This window comes from Aulonocara sp. 'chitande type north' Nkhata Bay, linkage group LG23, assembly GCF_057382095.1.
Source record: "Aulonocara sp. 'chitande type north' Nkhata Bay isolate Kocher_YH1m ecotype deep benthic linkage group LG23, A_spYH_male_GT1.1, whole genome shotgun sequence".
Classification (NCBI taxonomy): domain Eukaryota; kingdom Metazoa; phylum Chordata; class Actinopteri; order Cichliformes; family Cichlidae; genus Aulonocara; species Aulonocara sp. 'chitande type north' Nkhata Bay.
In genome coordinates this window covers 45,852,248-45,870,848 of record NC_141365.1, presented here as the reverse complement: position 1 = coordinate 45,870,848, position 18,601 = coordinate 45,852,248, and the positions used below count along the sequence as shown (strand labels likewise).

Genomic DNA, 18,601 nt, shown 5'->3' with positions numbered 1-18,601 from the left:
GAAATGAAAGCATAGTACAAATAAGCAGTTGGAGTTAAAAATAAATCATGAAACACATTTATAGACCAAAGTTTATTCTAAACGTCTGACTGAACACACCCGTGGCTTCTGTCTACAATAGAAATCAAATATTCTCCCATATCTGTAGCAGATGTTCCCGTAAACGTGGACCTTGTAATAATAATAATAATAATAACTTTATTTATAAAGCGCTTTCAAACAAAGTGCTGTACAACTAAAGAGATAAATAAAATAAAAGCGATACATAGCAATACAGGTAAAAGACACAATACAAGTTAAAAACAATAAAAATTTAAAAACTAAAAGCCATAGAATTAAGACATGTAGGATCGGGTGAACAAATGTGTCTTCAACTTGGTTTTAAAAACCTCCACAGAGCAGCCTGCCGAATATCTTGTGGGAGGTTGTTCCACAGAAACGGGGCATGAAAAGAAAAAGCTCTCCAATTGTCTTTTTTCTGGCTCTAAGAACTTTTAGAAGACCAGAGTCCTGAGATCGGAGAGCACGAGATGGAACATAAAGGTGTAAAAGGTCGGAGAGGTATGAAGGTGCCAATCCGTTTAAAGCCTTGTAGGTGAGCAGCAGGACCTTAAAATCTGCTCAAACCTGACAAGGTAGCCAGTGAAGACATCTCAGAACAGGGGTAATGTGCTCAAATTTCCCAGTTCTTGTTAAAATGCGAGCAGCTGCATTTTGCACCAACGCCAGAATCTCAGGTTAAACCTCACAAAACTTTAACAACCACCAAACAGCTGAAACAGTAAATGAGAGCAGGAACACGGATTCTGCACAAAGACGTAAACACAAAGCTCAGAGCCGCCGACACATCAGAATCAGTGAGATGTCGCCTTTCTCACCCGATGGCACGGACACGGTCGGGGCTGAAAGCCGACAGCTCGCTGATTCTGATGTTTCGGCGGCTCCGAGCTTTGTGTTTACGTCCTTTTTACGCTGATTCTAAAGCTGTTAGTTTTATCTCTCTCCAAACAATATTGACTGAACCAGCAGCAAAAGAAGATCCAAACTACGCTTCACATAAACATCGTCATGAACTCACTCTGACTTTTGCTGTTTTGCTTCCACCAGGATAAAATCACACGTCATGCACAGCTCTCTCTCTCTCTCTCTCACACACACAGTTTCCTGTCTAAAAATCTGTTTTCTGCATTATTCGCTTGCTTGTTACGCACAAGTCTACCGTTGTTTACAGCGCTGTCGGCCGCTGTTTTTTTCCTTTTACTTACTTCCGAAAAGAAAACCTAATTTCTGCCGTTCAACAGGCTTCTGAACAAATTTAAACTTTTTAAAATTATGCAAATTGCAAAACGCTGTGTCTGTCATAAAACCGCTGTAACTTCAGAGGTAATGTTCATATGTCGATTAATGGTTTTCTTTCGTTTTTGATCTACTGTAGAATATTTTTATAAAACCACCTTCATGTTTTTCTGTTTTATCTTCAGCTACTTTGACACAAAGGCCTCTGCTGTGATGCTCACACCTTTGATAAAGTCTTGCGAGTGTCAGCTTCCTTTTTATAGATACAAAAATATGTAAATGTACTGATCTGAATTATAATATTTCTGACTGTCTGAGGCAAAATTTCCCAGATTCAAATCGAATTGAATCGAATCGTGGATCGAATTGATTCAGGACCTTGTGAATCGGAATCAAATCGATTCTAGAAATCAGTGACGATACCCTGCCCTATTTGCGACCATGTCAACATCCAGTCCAGGCTTTTTCAAGATTGGTACTACCACAGCTGATTTAAAACATTCAGGAAAGACTCAATGAAGTATTTAAAAGAAACAGAATGTAGGGTCCTAATGCTGACCACAGTTCCTTTATAGCCCAGGCTGGTAGAGGATCCAAAGAACAGGTTGTACATCGAGCTGCTTTTACAACCTTCCTTAATCCAGACAGGGAAATAGAGATGGACCGATGCGATATTACGTATCGGTCCATCTCTATTTCTATTAATTTACGTCAGTATCGATACTGATTTTGTATGTATTTTGAAGGATTTGAACCAAAGGCAAAAAATACCATGAGCAAAAAATGGCAGTCATGATTATAAAATAGGGAGGTTTCTTTTTTTTTTAACATAGATTAAACTCGTTAAATAAAACAACAAGTTTATGAGCTTTCTTGTTATTCACAAGTTTCAGCGATTTAGCCCAGAGTTTAAAGTCATTCAGCCTTCTGTTTATACATGGTTTAGCTTTAAAGTATCTGCATTTGTGAAGAAAAAATTTTCCCATTAACAAAATCGTCCTAATCAACAGGTCAAAATCTGCATTCTCAGCAAGTATTCCAAACTTTATTACTGTCACCGTCAAATGTGGTAACTGAATTCTCCTGGACTGTAGCCAGCTCCACATGTCAGTCCAGAAGGAGTGCACTGATTCACAGTAGAAAAACAAGTGATCCAGACTTTCAATATCATTTTCACAAAATGTGCAGGCGTTCACATCTAAGTTAAATTTCCGTCTTAAGAATTCATTGGTTGGATAAACCTCATTAATGATTTTAAAGTGAACCTCTTTTACTTTAGGGGAAAGAGGAAGTGAAATATACTTTTTTCTTATCGCCTTAACCTCCATGGTCTCAAATTCTTTAAGGATATAATTTCTTTTAACCAGATTAGGGCAAATGTCGTTGATCAAAATATTCCTGATCACTTTGTTTGTAAACCTGCTGTCACCAAATTCAGCTCCAGCTATGCAGAGCTGCCTCAGTCCAGGAGAAATTTTAGAGTGCACAATATCTTCTTTTATCCTTAATCTCAAAGGGACTGGAATGGCTTTCACTAGGGATTTATATCTGTTAGCAGTACATCTTACATCAAATTTCTCACAAAACGTCTCATGTTTTAATAAGACCCCATTATCATCCGTAAAATGAGCTACAGCCCAAATCCCTTTAGATCTCCATTCATCCATGTACACAGATTTCCTACACAAACGGATATACCTGTTGTTCCATATAGGGGTATTGTGAGGAGTAAAGTTGTTTGTAGATTAATTTCCAGTAGAGAAGGACCTGCTGATGGAAAGCTGAGAGTTTAACAGGTAACGAACTGCAATCAAAGTCACAACGTAACAAAAAGTCTATTCCACCCATTTTGCCAAAAATCACACTGGGAATAATGTTCCAAAAGGAATTTTTGTTCCTAATGAAAGATCTTAACCATTTCAGTTTTAGTACACCATTCATAACATCAAAGTCAATGGCATTAGCCCCACCCTCTTCATAATTCTTAATCATATCATTTTTCTTTATATAATGACATTTGTTCCTCCATATGAACCTAAAATTAAGATTATTTATAGATTTAATTAGTTTTGGAGATATGGGCAGAGAAAAGGCTGGATAGATTAGTCTGGACAGACTGTCCATTTTGGTTAGCAAGATTCTCCCAAACAGAGTTATGTCCCTTTGCAGCCACCTGTTTAAAATAGACTTACACTTTTCTATATTGGCACAGATATTCTTATTTTCTGTTGATGTCTTATCCTTGCAAATTACAATGCCCAGATACTTAACCTCTTTTTTTGATCTGTATATTATCTATTGCTTGCAGGGTACACTCATGCAGAGCTAGAATTTCTTATTCATTAATATTCAGCTGTAGGCCAGAAGCTTTGGAGAAGTGGTTGATCGCCTGTAAGGCTAAAGGAATCTGGTCCTCATTTTTTAGAAACAGGGTGGTATCATCTGCGAGCTGACTGATTATTATCTGTTCACCCATCACAGTTAACCCCTCAATGTGACTGTTTTTAATCAAAATAGACAACAGCTCAGCAACCATGATGAACAGAAGTGGTGAGCTGCTACATCCCTGCCTTATCCCTCTATTAACCTCAAACCTTGAACATGTACCATGTTCTAGCAAAACAGAGCTGTTAATGTCATTATATAGCATCTCTATAACATTGATAAATTCCTGTCCAAAACCAAAAGACTGCAGAGTTTTGAATATGAACGTATGTTCAACTGAGTCAAATGCTTTGTAAAAATCCAAGAACAGGATGTATCCTCTCTCTTGTGTCACGATGAGTTGTGTGGCTGTCAGTGGCTGGACCCACGTGCAGGACTCGGAGACAAAACATTAACTTAAACGAGAGCTTTATTTGCTGGTGAGTCACCCTTGGCGATACATAAACAACAACTTAAACTAACTAGACTGGAGATGATGAAGGTAGACGACAACGAATACACACACAACAAACGTGGAGGACGCAACAACTGGCAGAGAAAAACACAGGGCTTAAATACATACTGAGGTGATTAGGGAATGTGAAACAGGAGGAGAACACAGCTGGGACTCATCAGACATGACAAGACAAGGGGCGGCAAAACTCAACACATTGACATAGTACACAGACTTTCAAAGTAAAACAGGAAACTGAACAGACGTGGACTAAACTAGGGGATACAGTGACAGAACAAGAGACACACTGACAGAGATGACTGTATACTAACAGAAGTAACACAGAACCACGACCTAAGAAGGAGAACACAAGAAATGCCAAGGACCTAGGGAGTTAGGAATACTAGCGACAAAAATCAAACCCAAGAGAATCAAAACACATCATGAAATCAAAGATAACTAATACAAACAGAAAAACACTGAGTCCACAGACTCAGGACCGTGACATCTTGGATTATTTCACTGTACTCAAGGAGGTCCAAAACCAGCCCAATATTGTTATGAATTAGTCTTCCTTTCAAAAAACCTGATTGTGTTTCACTGATAATGTTTGAGATGCCTTTCTTTAGCCTCTCAGCTACAGCTCCAGACAGGATCTTATAGTCAGTGTTTAAGGTGATGGGTCTTAAATTGTCTAAAATTCTTTTATCCTTACCCGATTTAGGGATCAGGGTTATCAGCGCTTGTTTCATGCTCGGCATCAGTTCTTTTTTTCTCTATCGATTCCTTTAATGCATCAAACAATAAAGTTCTTAGGTCCTTCCAGAAGAATTGATAAAAATTAGTAGTGAGTCCATCTGTCCCTGGGGACTTGTTTAATGCCATTTTCATGACCACCAAATCCAGTTCCTCAATTTGGCGGCCGCTACTAAGTTTTAAAATTACTCATACTAATCTTTCTGGGTCACAAAATAAACTTTTAACATATTTTCAGGCGAGAAAGTAGCTGTGTAAACATCAAATATCTGCTCAGTTTATCAAGATACCGCATATTTGCAAAAGTGCTTCGACGTTTTCGGAGACGTCTGCTACCCACCAGCACTATAGCCAGCCGGGAGCTCGAGGGTCACTGAAGCCACCGAGAACGGCACAACTCCCGGCACATCGTTTTCAGATCACCGCGGACTTTCGCTACTCAGGTTAAAGGTGATATATAAGTCCAGGGCCGTGCAGAGACGTTTAAAGGGGCGGGTGCTCAAAGTTAAAAAGGGGCACATTGAACCAGGCTGAATAACAACAACACACATTCATCAACAATCTAATATGGGATTGCATCATACTATATCACTGTTGTGAGGTGGCGACAAGGCAAAGCAAACGTAGCCGATGTTTTACCTGATGGGTACAATGTTGCTGTTGAGGGGTTGCTGTGGATAGTGCTGAAGGGCAGGGCTGTGTTGATCTGAGACTGTAGACATTAAAAAGTCCATAGGAGAGATGGTAGCTGATTAAACAAGTGTCATAAGATAATAACAAAATGCAAAGATTGGTGACAGCGCTTGGAACCATAAGGCAACAAAAAACTGTGAGAAACAAATTAGGCTCTGCCTGTGAATCACTCTTTGCTTCTCTTCTTCCTTCCATCCCATCATTTCATATATCACTCTCCACTTGCTGTCCATCTGAGAACAAGGCACAACTTGCTATTGCAATAAACTATAATCTAATTATCCACACCTAACAACTCCAGCACTTAATCTATAATAAAATGATGAGAGAAAAATGTTATAGCACTGCCTTTAGTAGCCTCACACAGCTCCTACTGTTTCCTCCTCATGTCCTTACCAGCCATGTCTGGACAATGTTATATCATGAGTAATAATTAAAAAAAACCATATACATAAAACAAGCACATGCACGCACACACAGTGACATTTTAGACCTTCTTCAGAATACTGTATATACTATGGGCATCATGGTGCTGATCCAGAATCCTTACATTATTATTTATTACTAGAGCTACAATAATAAAGCAATGAGGAGGGGGAAGTAATAAATATGAAATAATGTATTTATGATGATTCCATTTGTTTCACTATCCACTCTGTGCAGGGCAAAGCTTATTACATGTTTAAACTGCAGAGATACAATCATTTTGCTGCTGTAAAATCCAACTTTTGTCTTATTTAAAATATAAATCTAATATAATCTGCTTCTTAAAGTATGTTCTTTAAAATACAGCGTGTGTTTTTTAATATATTATAATTATAATAATTATTATGTGGACATGCATATTAGATCGTTTTTAGTGAAATATAATCCCCTCAGAAAGGCAGGAAATGCTCTGTAACTTACTTTAAAACTAAATATGTTCCCTAAAACGGTGACAGAGCTACAGACCCATGACAGCCTTACACAGGTAGCCAGCAGCTATGACCAGCACTACATGTGCAGTTAATAAAAGGACAGGTAATGTTTGTCACGTTGTTGCACACACAGCACGCTCGTTTGTTTCAGTTCGTCAAATTGCCACAAGACAACTTACCAACGTGTACGTAATAAGCCAATACTCCTGTGTGCTACACACTACAGTGTGCGCTGTACACCTACTTACTGGGTTTGTCGCATCAGTCTGTGTCTCTGAGTTAACTTGTGTTTCTCCTACAGCTCCGGACCGCTAAAAATGCGTGTGCTCTTTGTGAGTTCGTTCCCGGCTCGTAACCAGCGCGTTCTGCCATCAAGGGCGATCATTGGTTAAATGTGATCATGTGACTGATGCAAGCCAGATCCTTTTATTTAGCAAAACTGTGATTAATAGTTAAATATTATTGTTGAGGGGCACAGACAGGACTCTGCACGCACACACACATAAAAATAAATTTAAAAAAAAATGTTTTTTAAAAGTTGCCTCAACAAAAGGGCACTTTGGGCACCCATCAGGAAAGGGGCGGGTGCTCAAGCCCCTCCAGCCCCCCCCCCCTCTGCACGGGCCTGCATAACTTACTTAGACAACCTAAAAATGTTATTGTTTGGCTTTTTTCAGTGTTTTGTTTGTTCGTGAGTAAATCGGTTTGGCTGAGATTAAAGTTATTAGATTAGATTAGATAAAATAAAACTTTATTAATCCCCCGGGTGGGTTCCTCCTTGGTTTTTACACAGCTGAATAAACATCAAACAGAAAACTGATTAAACAGAAGTATGAGACGGTCGAGAATTTACTCCAGTGTCCTGTTATATTGCAGATAGCAAGGAACAGACAGCCGAGTTTATTAAACTCCACCGAGACAGCGGTGACGCTAATCAGAAGGCTAGACCGTCCAATTTCCCCAGCTGTTTACTTCCAGCATATCCAACCTTCTGAGGACCCAGCCCACGTACGCCGCGAAGGCCGGGTCCTCGGGAGGATGCAGCCGATGAATTTGGACACTGTCACTACCCGATCGGGGGTGTGCCAAATGGCGGAGTGAGTAGACGCTCTCTACCGAGTTCTGCACAGAAAGTTCGTGAACAACGGTAAAACCTCAACTTTATGCTGCTAACACTAACAATTCACTAAATAAGAGAAGATGCAGCAATCATAGGGCAAGAAGCAGCAGAATGCTTAATCAGAAAGGAGCGAAAAGGGGACTGGAAAGTTCCAAGTCTAAGATAGCGCCTGAGAATGCTAACGAGGAGAGTGCTACGCCCAGCAACGTGCTAATGGATAGCTTCCATAACTACGCAGCTACTACGGTGGCACTCACGTTAGCCGAAGAAGAAGTGGATGAGTTCCCACCTCTCCCTGTTACACCTCTCAAATCGCCAGCTCCGAAGAAGGTGATGTACGAACGCAGCAACTCTGACCCAGTTGATGTAAATGAGATAATTTCTCGTCTGTCGGCACTAATAAACACCAGGTCTGATAACATTGAGAGCATGGTGAGAGAGAACTCGAACATGGTGAAAGAGAATACGCTCCAGATTGAGGGTCTCACAAAGACGATTGATTTTGTGTGCGCGGAAATGAAAGATATGAAGGGGAAAGTTTGCGACTTGGAAAAAAAAGTAACTAAAGAGGAAGGTCGAGTGGACAACTGCCAACAGAGAATCTCTGAGTTGGAAAGATATTCCAGGAGGTGGAATCTCAGACTACATGGAGTCAGGGAGGCTGAGAAAGAAGACGTAAGGGGAAAGGTGACTGTGATATGCCAGTCTGTTCTGCCAGAACAAAATCATAGGCTGCCTGACGTCATCGACACCGTACACCGACTCGGAGCCAAGCGACAAGGTAGCACCAGACCTAGAGGCATCATCGTGCAGTTCACCTCCCGAATCTACAGAGATGCTGTATGGAAAGCAGCCAAAACATCCTCCTACCTGCAGGACAATCATTTGAGGTTCGCTGAAGATCTGTCCAGGGAGGACAGAGAACGTCGTGACAAACTGTGGCCGATGATAGACAAAGCCCGTAAGGAGGGTAAGCCGGCTTATTTCGTGGGAGGCCGAGGATTCATCAGTGGATCAGAAGTTTTCCCTCCTTCATAGAGACGCTTATTCAGTCTCCGAAATGACATTTCTGTAAGCTTGTTTACATGGTGAACTTGATATTTTCACCCTCAGGTTAAAGTTTTATTTTGTGTTGAAGAGTGTGTTTATCTATAAAATGCTATATTTAAACCATAGCAGATAGTTAAATACTGTATTTTTATAAGCTTAGCCACTCAGGGTTTTTACTGTTCTACTACCTAAATTGTGCAGCACCCGGTCCCCTTATCCTATAGATCTATTCTTAGTTGTAGAAGTTTAGAACTTACTTTTTCTCTTTCTTTTTTCTAATAACTTTGTCTTTTTCATTTGTTTCTCTTAATACCAGGGGTTTAAGACAAACATGTAAACGCAAAGCTTTGTTTTTATTTGCCAAACAATTTAAAACAGATTTTTGCTTTTTCCAAGAGAGTCATTCCACACCTGCTGATACAAATTTTTGGAAATCACAATGGGGTAATGAAGTCTGGTTGTCCCATGGCTCTGAGCGTTCTGCTGGAGTTGGCACGCTTAAAAATTATTTTTCTGGAGATGTGTTACACTCTGACTGTGACACCTTAGGACACTACCTCTGCTCACTAATCAGACACAATAACAGTACTTTCATTGCAGTAAATATATATGGTTACAATAATAAAACTGAAAATGATAAATTACTTGACTCCTTAGAAGAAAGAATTAATTGCTGGCTCTCCAAATACCCAAATTCAGTCCTCTTAATTGGTGGAGACTTTAACATTGCTTTAGACAATACGGTTGATAGGTGGCCTCCAGGGCAGCAGTCTTCATACAGTGCAAACTTAAAAAATTTCATGGGAAAATTTAATCTTGTGGATATTTGGAGAGAAAAATTTCCAGATGATAGACTCTTTACTTGGAGCAATAAGACAGGATCCAGGCAATCACGTATTGACTTTTGGCTTGTTTCTGACTGTATTGATAAAGATAATATTACCATTAATATACTTGCCACGCCCCTCACTGATCATAGAGCAATTTACATTAACGTCCGAATGTTTACACTGGATAATATACCTCATAAATTCTCTTATTGGAAGTTAAATAATTCTTTACTAAAAGATAAAATGGTTAACATGCAGATTAATAAATTAATTGTTTATTATTGGAACAAAGCTAACAGAGAGAAGTCCTTTTGTACCAATTGGGAACTTTTTAAATTTGAAGCATGCAAATTCTTGAGAAGATATGGGAGTCAAATTGCTAAATTAAGGAAAGCTGAAGAACAAGAAGTAATAAGCAGAATTGCCTCTTATTACCAGAAGTCTCCAGAAGAAATCTCAGAGGAAGATAAATTAAGTTTACTAGAACTTCAAAATAAACTGGACGGTTTATATCGACGCAAGGCTGAGGGTGCTTTCATAAGATCCAGGAAGAGGTGGCTGGAGGAGGGCGAACAAAATTCTGCTTACTTTTTCAGACTTGAAAAATACAGATCAAAAACAAACTCTATTCATCAACTAAATATTAATGGCATTGTCTCTGACAATCCTGGAGAAATTTCACATTTCTGTGCCGAATTCTATACTAAACTATACAACTCAAAATATAATGAGGCTGTCTCAACAGGATTTTTCAATAATATTAAAAACCTAAAATCTATTGTTGTGGAAGATAGAAGTTATTGTGACAGCCCTCTGACTGTGGAGGAAGTTTGTAATTCCATTTCTGCACTTAAGGCCAATAAATCTCCCGGCACAGATGGTTTGACTGCAGAGTTTTATAAATCATTTTCTAATCTCCTGGCTCCATTTTTACTGCAGGTTTTTACAGAAAGTATAGAGAATAACATCCTCCCTCCTTCTCTTACTCAAGGTCTCATAACACTTATTCCAAAACCAAACAAAGACTTACTCTTTATTGATAATTGGAGACCCATCTCCCTGCTCAATAATGACTATAAGGTTATGGCTTTAATACTTGCTAACAGAATTAAAGAGGTCTTGGAAACAATTATTGATGAGACACAATCGGGCTTTATGAGAAACAGACACATTTCTAATAACATTAGACTGGTTTTGGATTTACTTGATTACTCTGATTTGGTATCTGACAATAGCTTCATTCTCTTCCTGGATTTTTATAAGGCTTTTGATACAATTGAACATCAATTTATTTTCCACTCTTTGGAAAAATTTGGCTTTGGCAAGTTTTTCTGTAAAGCTGTCAAAACCTTATACACAAATGGCAATAGTTCTATTAAAATGATTAACGGCTCCACCCCGAGATTTGACCTGAAACGTGGTATTCGCCAAGGATGTCCTATTTCACCATATTTATTTTTACTTTGTACACAAATTCTTGCAACTAATATTTCAAACAGTGTTGTACAAGGAATCACCATAGCTGATAAGGAGCTCGTCATCAGCCAGTTAGCCGATGACACCACACTCTTCTTGAAGAATGCAAACCAAATCCCTCCAGCTCTTACTGTGATTAGTGATTTCTCTGAGGCCTCTGGTTTATGCCTAAATCTAAAAAAGTGTGAGTTACTAGCATTTAAAGACTGCCCTGCAAATACTATCTGTAATATCTCTGTTAAACAAGAAGTCACATACTTGGGACTGTTAATATCCAAAGACCAAAAATCAAGATTCTCTTCAAACTTCACTCCAATTATACAGAAAACCCTAAAAAAGTTCAACCAGTGGCTGCAAAGGGACTTGTCTTTGAAAGGTACAGTGTTAATTACTAAAGCAGAAGGGATATCCCGATTAACATATGCTGCTGTCTCCTTACATCTGGATAAGAAAATTAGTAAAGATATTGACTGTATGCTCTTTAATTTTATATGGAAAAACCGTACGCATTATATTAGAAAAACTGTTGTGATGAATAAGTACGAATCAGGTGGGCTTAACGTTTTAGACTTTTCTACTTTAAATAACACTTTCAAAATTAATTGGGCCAAACATTTTCTTAAAAACCCTACCTCTATCTGGAACTTTATACCACATTATATTTTCTCTCGTTTTGGTGGCTTTAATTTTGTTTTAAATTGTAATTACAATGTTGAGAAACTCCCTGTAAAGCTTTCATCCTTCCATAAGCAGGTCCTCTTAGCGTGGACCCTCATTTATAAACACAACTTCTCACCTCACAAATACCTCATCTGGAACAACAGAGATATTTTATAGAAAAATAAATCACTTTTCCTGGAAACTTGGGTCCAAAATGGGATCCTATTGGTGGCTCAGCTGGTTAATAAAGAGGGACAACTACTTACTTACAACGACTTTATTGCACTATATAATTTTCCAATCAGTGTTCAGGAATTCTCAATGGTGCTTGGTGCCATACCCTCAGGGACTTTAATATTATATAAAAACACTGACAGCTCAATATCTACCTCAGTCACTCTCCCTCAGGGGTGTCAAACTCAAATACACAGTGGGCCAAAATTCAAAACTGGAACAAGGTCGCGGGCTAACATTAATATTTACTGAAAAAAAAATCTTCCTCCAGATTTAAGAATGAATCTCTTCTTATGGACTCAAACAAGTTTTTCTGAAAAACTGAATATGGAACAAGTGAAGCTTAATACTAAACAATATATATATTAGCTGTATAATACCAGTAGGCCAGCTCTAATAATAATTTGGTATGGCTTCGCGGGCCAGAGTTTGACACCTATGCTCTCCCTGATCCAGCTGAGTTACCAATAGGAAAAATCTGCTTTTCACAGGAACTTGGTAACAGCAATAAGAGAATACGTAGTTTATTCCAAGAAGATATCGTCTCTCTCCCATATGTAATATCTTATTGGAACCGATATGTTCCAGATATCAAGTGGAAGACAGTCTGGATGGTCCCCCATAAATATTTGATTGTAAATAAGGTGAAAGAAGTCTCATTTAAAATTCTACATAAATGTTATCCAGCCAGTCACTACATGGTAAAATTTAAAAGGGACATTAATACTAATTGTACTTTCTGTGGGGATCATCCAGAAACTGTGACACATCTTTTTTGGTACTGTTCTTTTACACAGAGATTCTGGAAGGAATTTAGCAGGTTTGTTATTGTCCATATTTTAAGGGAGTTTTCTTTACGATGGGAAAATTTTTTCTTCACAAATGCAGATACTTTAAAGCTAAACCATGTATAAACAGATGGCTGAATGACTTTAGACTCTGGGCTAAATCGCTGAAACTTGTGAATAACAAGAAAGCTCATAAACTTGTTGTTTTATTTAAAGAGTTTAACCTATGTTAAAAAAAAAACTCCCTATTTTATAATCACGACTGCCCTTTTTTTGCACGTTATTTTTTGCCTTTGGTTCAAATCCTTCAATGACTGTTCTTTCTTTTTGTGCTGACTCTTTTAGCTTTGTGCTTATTGTTGTTGTTGTTGTTGTTTTTTTGTTCGTTTTGTTTGTTTGTTTGTTTTGCTATAATGCTCAACAGGGGCGGAGCGTGGGGGTGGCTTACTGGGCTTAAGCCCGGGTTGTTTTGTCAGAAGCCCGGGGTCTTTTGGAGTGTAATTTTTCATAGTTAGATGCCTGGCTGACAACTGTATAAAACAAAAAGTACACACAATATTCGAAGCACATAGTGCACACTGTGGGAATTTACGACTGTGCGTGAATCCCCCCTGATATTGGTATGATCCGAGCTCAGGCACTAAGCGACTGAGCGAGGGGGCGGGGCAGCTGCTGCCAGCAGTGAGTGCGCAGTTGGAGAAACGGAGCCAGCCATACTAAGGAGAGCTTAAGTTTGACCAGGTACCAAAGAAAATCATTCGTACTGTACAAATAATGTAAATATGACGGTGCATCACGAAAGATTGATATCAAACTGATCACTTGACCAATATTACGTTACTTGCTCTTCGAGTGAATCAACAAATGGCGAAATGAAAAGCCGAACAAATGCTATTTTTTTAGAGAGTCTTAGCTTACGTGTGTTTATTTCATATTTTCAGTTCTTACCCTCCCCGACTAAATCGGTTTCAGTTATGTACTGAAATATAAGAATGGACATTAGAGGCTTCTTTCAAAGAAAAAACTCAGGTAGATGTTATTTTATATATTATGCTTTGTATGTTGTTCAGTATATTTCTATGCAAAACAAGAGGGATTTCAGTACACAGCAGGATATTCACATTTGTAACCAGATATTTACACTTTAGGGAGAAAACATAAAACATTTTTACTGTACAACATCAATTTAGATTAAACTTTTGTTTTAGATAAATATTGAAATATCTTTTGAATTAGTTAAATGTCAGAATAAAGAGAGACAGAGCTTCTATTTATTATCACTTTCATCATATTAAGGAGTACATATACACTAAGTTTATTGTTAATTAATAAGAAAACTCCAGACGATTCGATTCTGAGCTGAAGAAGCTTCTGATAGGTTTGTAGAGTCCATGTGAGTAAGTTGGTGGCACAGCTGTGGATGCATATAAGGCAAAACACTGAGTCTGTTTCTGTGACATGGGAACATCAAGAGATGTCAACCAAAACACCAGAAAAAGAACTGTGGAGCTCCATAAGTGTGGCTCAATTTGAATACAATTTGGTGCCATTTGCTATTAAGAAATACAGACAGTTTCTCTCTTTACTCTTAAAGTTAACAAATATGTTTTTATATTTATCAATCTAAAAAAATAAACATTTAGTCTGATTTGATGTTACAATTAAAAAAGTGTTTTTATCTGAAGAGTTTGTAAATATCTGTATATTTGATGATTGTCAGCACAAAGAGGGAGAGAGAGGAGAACGAGGACAGAACAGATGAACAAGAGCAGGTGAGACACGCATGTTAGTCACATGGTCGTTTACCAAAAGTATCAGCGTATTTTGTTGCTTTACAGTTTTTGCCCGTTGCCTGAACACATTTTGCAAAACTTTGCTCATTGTGCCAAAACCCTAAACACAAGTAAACATGACACAACACTGGGAAATATACCATTCACATCTGCACCAAATTGAAACTCTACTCTCAAAACCTAAACTCTGCTATCAAAACCTAACATTCCTTTGTCAAAATGTAACTCTGTTGACAAAATGACACATACTTGCATCATATGCAAACACCTACAGAGCAGGGGGAACACACTAGTCTACTTTATATAAAGCACTGCAGTCTTTGATTTCCATTGTTCATTCAGAAGGCATATTTTCAGGAGACACATTTGCAAACAACCAAAAAAGCAAATAGACCTACTCAATATTGTACATTGCAGTACCATGAATACAGATAAAGCAAAAAAAACCAAAACAAAAAAAACCCCATAATACAGTAATAGAAAAAACACTATACTGTACACACAAAAAATCATGACAATTGTGCATACGTGGGCTCATGGATCCCGCCGTCTGTTGGGGTCTGGCCACAGGACCTCATCAACATCGCAAGCAATGTCTTCTCCCGCTGGGCACCGGGGAAAATATCCTCTTCCATGTCAAAACCATCCATGGATTGCTGTCACCTGAATGTCGCCGCAGGCCTGTTCCATTGCCTGCAGAAGAGGCATGCAGGCATGTAGTTGGCGGTCATATACACGCCATCTCCAAGCCGAAAAAAATTCCTCTATAGGGTTTAAAAATGGTGAGTAAGGGGGCAAGCATACCACTTCAAGTTGACTTTGGTTGGAGAACCAGGCCTGGACCAGAGCAGCCCGATGGAAACTGACATTATCCCATATCACCACAAACCTGGGCTGATCTGGTCTGTTCTGTACAACTATATCATGGAGAGAATCTAGAAATGTGAGTATGTGTTGGCTATTGTATGGACCTAGTATTGCATGATGGTGCAGAAGCCCTCGAAGGCATATGGCGGCACATAATGTGATGTTTCCCCCGCGCTGCCCTGGGACGTGCACAATTGCCCTTTGGCCAATTACATTACGACCCCGTCGTCTTGTTTTGCTCAGGTCGAATCCAGCTTCATCAATGAAAATGTATTCATGAGGCTGTGCAGCTCCATCCATGGCCAAGATTCTCTGAAAAAAAGGGGAACATATCACTGTACTACAGTGCTACACATACAGCACCCTCACCCCATCACACAGGTACCTGTGTAGCTCTCAGAATGGATCCATGTGGTACTGATATGGTACATATTCAGCTGCTACTGGACTTCACCAATACTCTATTGTAAATGTAAGGGACAGTTACACGTACCCGTACATATTCAGCTCGAAGTCCTTTGACCCTGTCACTGTTCCTCTCGAATGGGACTCTGTAGAGCTGCTTCATGGTGATGCTGTGTTTACCCAAGATGCGTCTGATGGTGGTGATGCTCACATGGTCTATGTTGCTGAACACTCGCCTGTCTGCAAGTATTTTCCGTCGTAGCTGGTGGAGACGGATGGCATTGTCTGCCCTCACTAGGTCCACAACAGCAAGTTCCTGCCGTTGTGTGAACAGGCGTTGGCGTCCTCCCCCAGAAGGTCTTCGAGTCATTCTAGAGAAATACAACCACATATTGTCATCGGTTTGCTTATTTTTCTTACAGTACTTCACTGTATATACTGTATCATCCACTGTACAACACTGTACTTCAATATAAGTAATCATGGTATGTTTCACAGAAACTACCACTTTGGCTGCAAAAGGAGCATTAGCACCCTGCAATACCCTGTACACTTGATATGGTAACTGTAGAACAGTACTATGAAAACCATCTGAGTAGAGTAGAAGGCAGTGAGATGAAGACAGACCTGTTTTCTAGTCGGAATTTTCTTATTACAGATGCCACTGTGAAGCGGCTTAGATGTGGGTGGACTCTCTGCCCAGCTTCCCTCATAGTCAGGCCGTGGTTGATGACATGGTCCACCAAAGTTGCTCTTATATCATCAGAAATATGGGTCTGTGCGTGGCCTCTTTGACCTCCTCCTCCTCTTCCTCTTGCTCTCCCTCCATCCATGCTTGCAAAGTTCTTGAATTGGCTAAACTGAGGGCTTTTTGTGGTTGGCTAATTGGTGTTCAGTTTTGCAAGTAAGTGCCTTCAGGTGTATATTTGAGTGGTTGCAATTACCCGATGTGTTTTGTATTTTGGATACATGTGTTTTCCAAATGGCACCCTGAAATTTCATTTTTGAACGAAGTGTCTTATGTATGAAATAGAGTGTAGCATGCAGGACCATGTGTGTTGCATAAAGGAGTAAGTGTGTTGCATAATTGCAACCAGAGTGCAAAGCAGCGCTTTTGTTTAAGGTATGGGTACATGTGTTTGGGGTATGGTAACAAAAGCTTCAAGTTGTGTTACTTTAGTCTAAGCATGGGTTTATAGTGTTCAAGCAACGAGCAAAAACTGTAATTGAAGCAAAGGCAAAAAAAAAACTGGAATGAATTTTATGTGACTGTTCATATTACAGTTTTTGCCCACTGCTTGAACACATTTTGCAAAACCCCGCTCGCTGTGCCAAAACTGTACACACAAGTACACATGACACAACACTGGGAAATATACCATTCACATCTGTGCCAAATTGGAACTCTACTCCCAAAACCTAAACTCTGCTGTCAAAACCTAACATTCCTTTGTCAAAATGTAACTCTGTTGACAAAATGACACATACCTGCACCATATGCAAACACTCACAGATCAGGGGGAACACACTAGTCTGCTGTACATAAAACACTGCAGTCCTTGATTCCCATTGTTTATTCAGAAAGCACATTTACAGGAGACACATTTCCAAACAACCATAAACGCAAATAGACCTACTCAATACTGTACATTGCAGTACCATGAATACAGGTACAGCAAATAAAACAACAACAACACAATAGTACTGCAATAGAAAAAACACTATACTGTAAACACAAAAAACCATGACAATTGTGCATAAGTGGGCTCATGGATCCCGCCGTCTGTTGGGGTCTGGCCACAGGACCTCATCAACATCGCAAGCAATGTCCTCTCCCGCTAGGCACCGGGGTAAATATCCTCTTGCTCTCCCTCCATCCATGCTTGCAAAGTTCTTGGAATGGCTACGCTGAGGGCTTTTTGTAGTTGGCTAATTGGTGTTCGGTTTTGCAAGTAGGTGCCTTCAGGTGTGTATTTGAGTGGTTGCAATTACCCGATGTGTTTTGTATTTTGGATACATGTGTTTTCCGAATGGCACCCTGAGATTTCATTTTGTGAGCGAAGTGTCTTATGTATGAAATAGAGTGTAGCATGCAGGACCATGTGTGTTGCATGAGGGAGTAGGTGTGTTGCATAATTGGTACTGGGGTGCAAAGCAGCGCTTTTGTTTAAGGTAGGGGTACATGTGTTTGAGGTATGGTAACAACAGCTTCACGTTGTGTTACTTTAGTCTAAGCATGGGTTTATAGTGTTCAAGCAACGGGCAAAAACTGTAATGATCAATGGTAATTGAAGAGGAACCCTGGCTCGGGACATTTTCATGACAAGTGTCAGCGCAGACATCTACTAACGAGAGAACATGTTTTATCATCATAAACACGGTGATGTGAAGCATCGTTAAAGTGTCACTTCAGTAATGCTGACTCATGTTTTTAATACAGTTTTTGCTCGTTGCTTGAACACTATAAACCCATGCTTATACTAAAGTAACACAACTTGAACCTTTTGTTACCATACCTCAAACACATGTACCCATACCTTAAACAAAAGTGCTGCTTTGCACTCTGGTTGCAATTATGCAACACACTTACTCCTTTATGCAACACACATGGTCCTGCATACTACACTCTATTTCATACATAAGACACTTCGTTCAAAAATGAAATTTCAGGGTGCCATTTGGAAAACACATGTATCCAAAATACAAAACACATCGGGTAATTGCAACCACTCAAATATACACCTGAAGGCACTTACTTGCAAAACTGAACACCAATTAGCCAACCACAAAAAGCCCTCAGTTTAGCCAATTCAAGAACTTTGCAAGCATGGATGGAGG

At 39.3% G+C, this 18,601-nt stretch overlaps 2 protein-coding genes across 2 annotated transcripts in view; both read right to left on the bottom strand.

Moving 5' to 3' along the window:
• LOC147302771 (ribonuclease inhibitor-like) overlaps nucleotides 1-18,601 on the bottom strand; it is a 192,669-nt gene that overhangs the window by 19,080 nt on the left and 154,988 nt on the right. The window lies entirely within an intron of this gene.
• Nucleotides 15,006-16,814, bottom strand: LOC147302779 (uncharacterized). The gene is made up of 3 exons (XM_086284493.1): nucleotides 16,391-16,814; nucleotides 15,852-16,134; nucleotides 15,006-15,670 (listed from the first exon to the last, which is right to left on the bottom strand). The coding sequence occupies exons 1-3, from the start codon at nucleotides 16,594-16,596 to the stop codon at nucleotides 15,128-15,130; spliced, it is 1,032 nt and encodes a 343-aa protein (XP_086140619.1). The 5' UTR covers nucleotides 16,597-16,814; the 3' UTR covers nucleotides 15,006-15,127.

Excerpts from the sequence above, each read along its gene's own strand:
- LOC147302779 (XM_086284493.1), bottom strand. The coding sequence starts at position 16,596 with ATGGATGGAGGGAGAGCAAGAGGAAGAGGAGGAGGAGGTCAAAGAGGC. Across the intron at positions 16,135-16,390 it reads AAATTCCGACTAGAAAACAG|AATGACTCGAAGACCTTCTG; the intron begins GTCTGTCTTCAT and ends GTATTTCTCTAG. Across the intron at positions 15,671-15,851 it reads TTCGAGCTGAATATGTACGG|AGAATCTTGGCCATGGATGG; the intron begins GTACGTGTAACT and ends CCTTTTTTTCAG.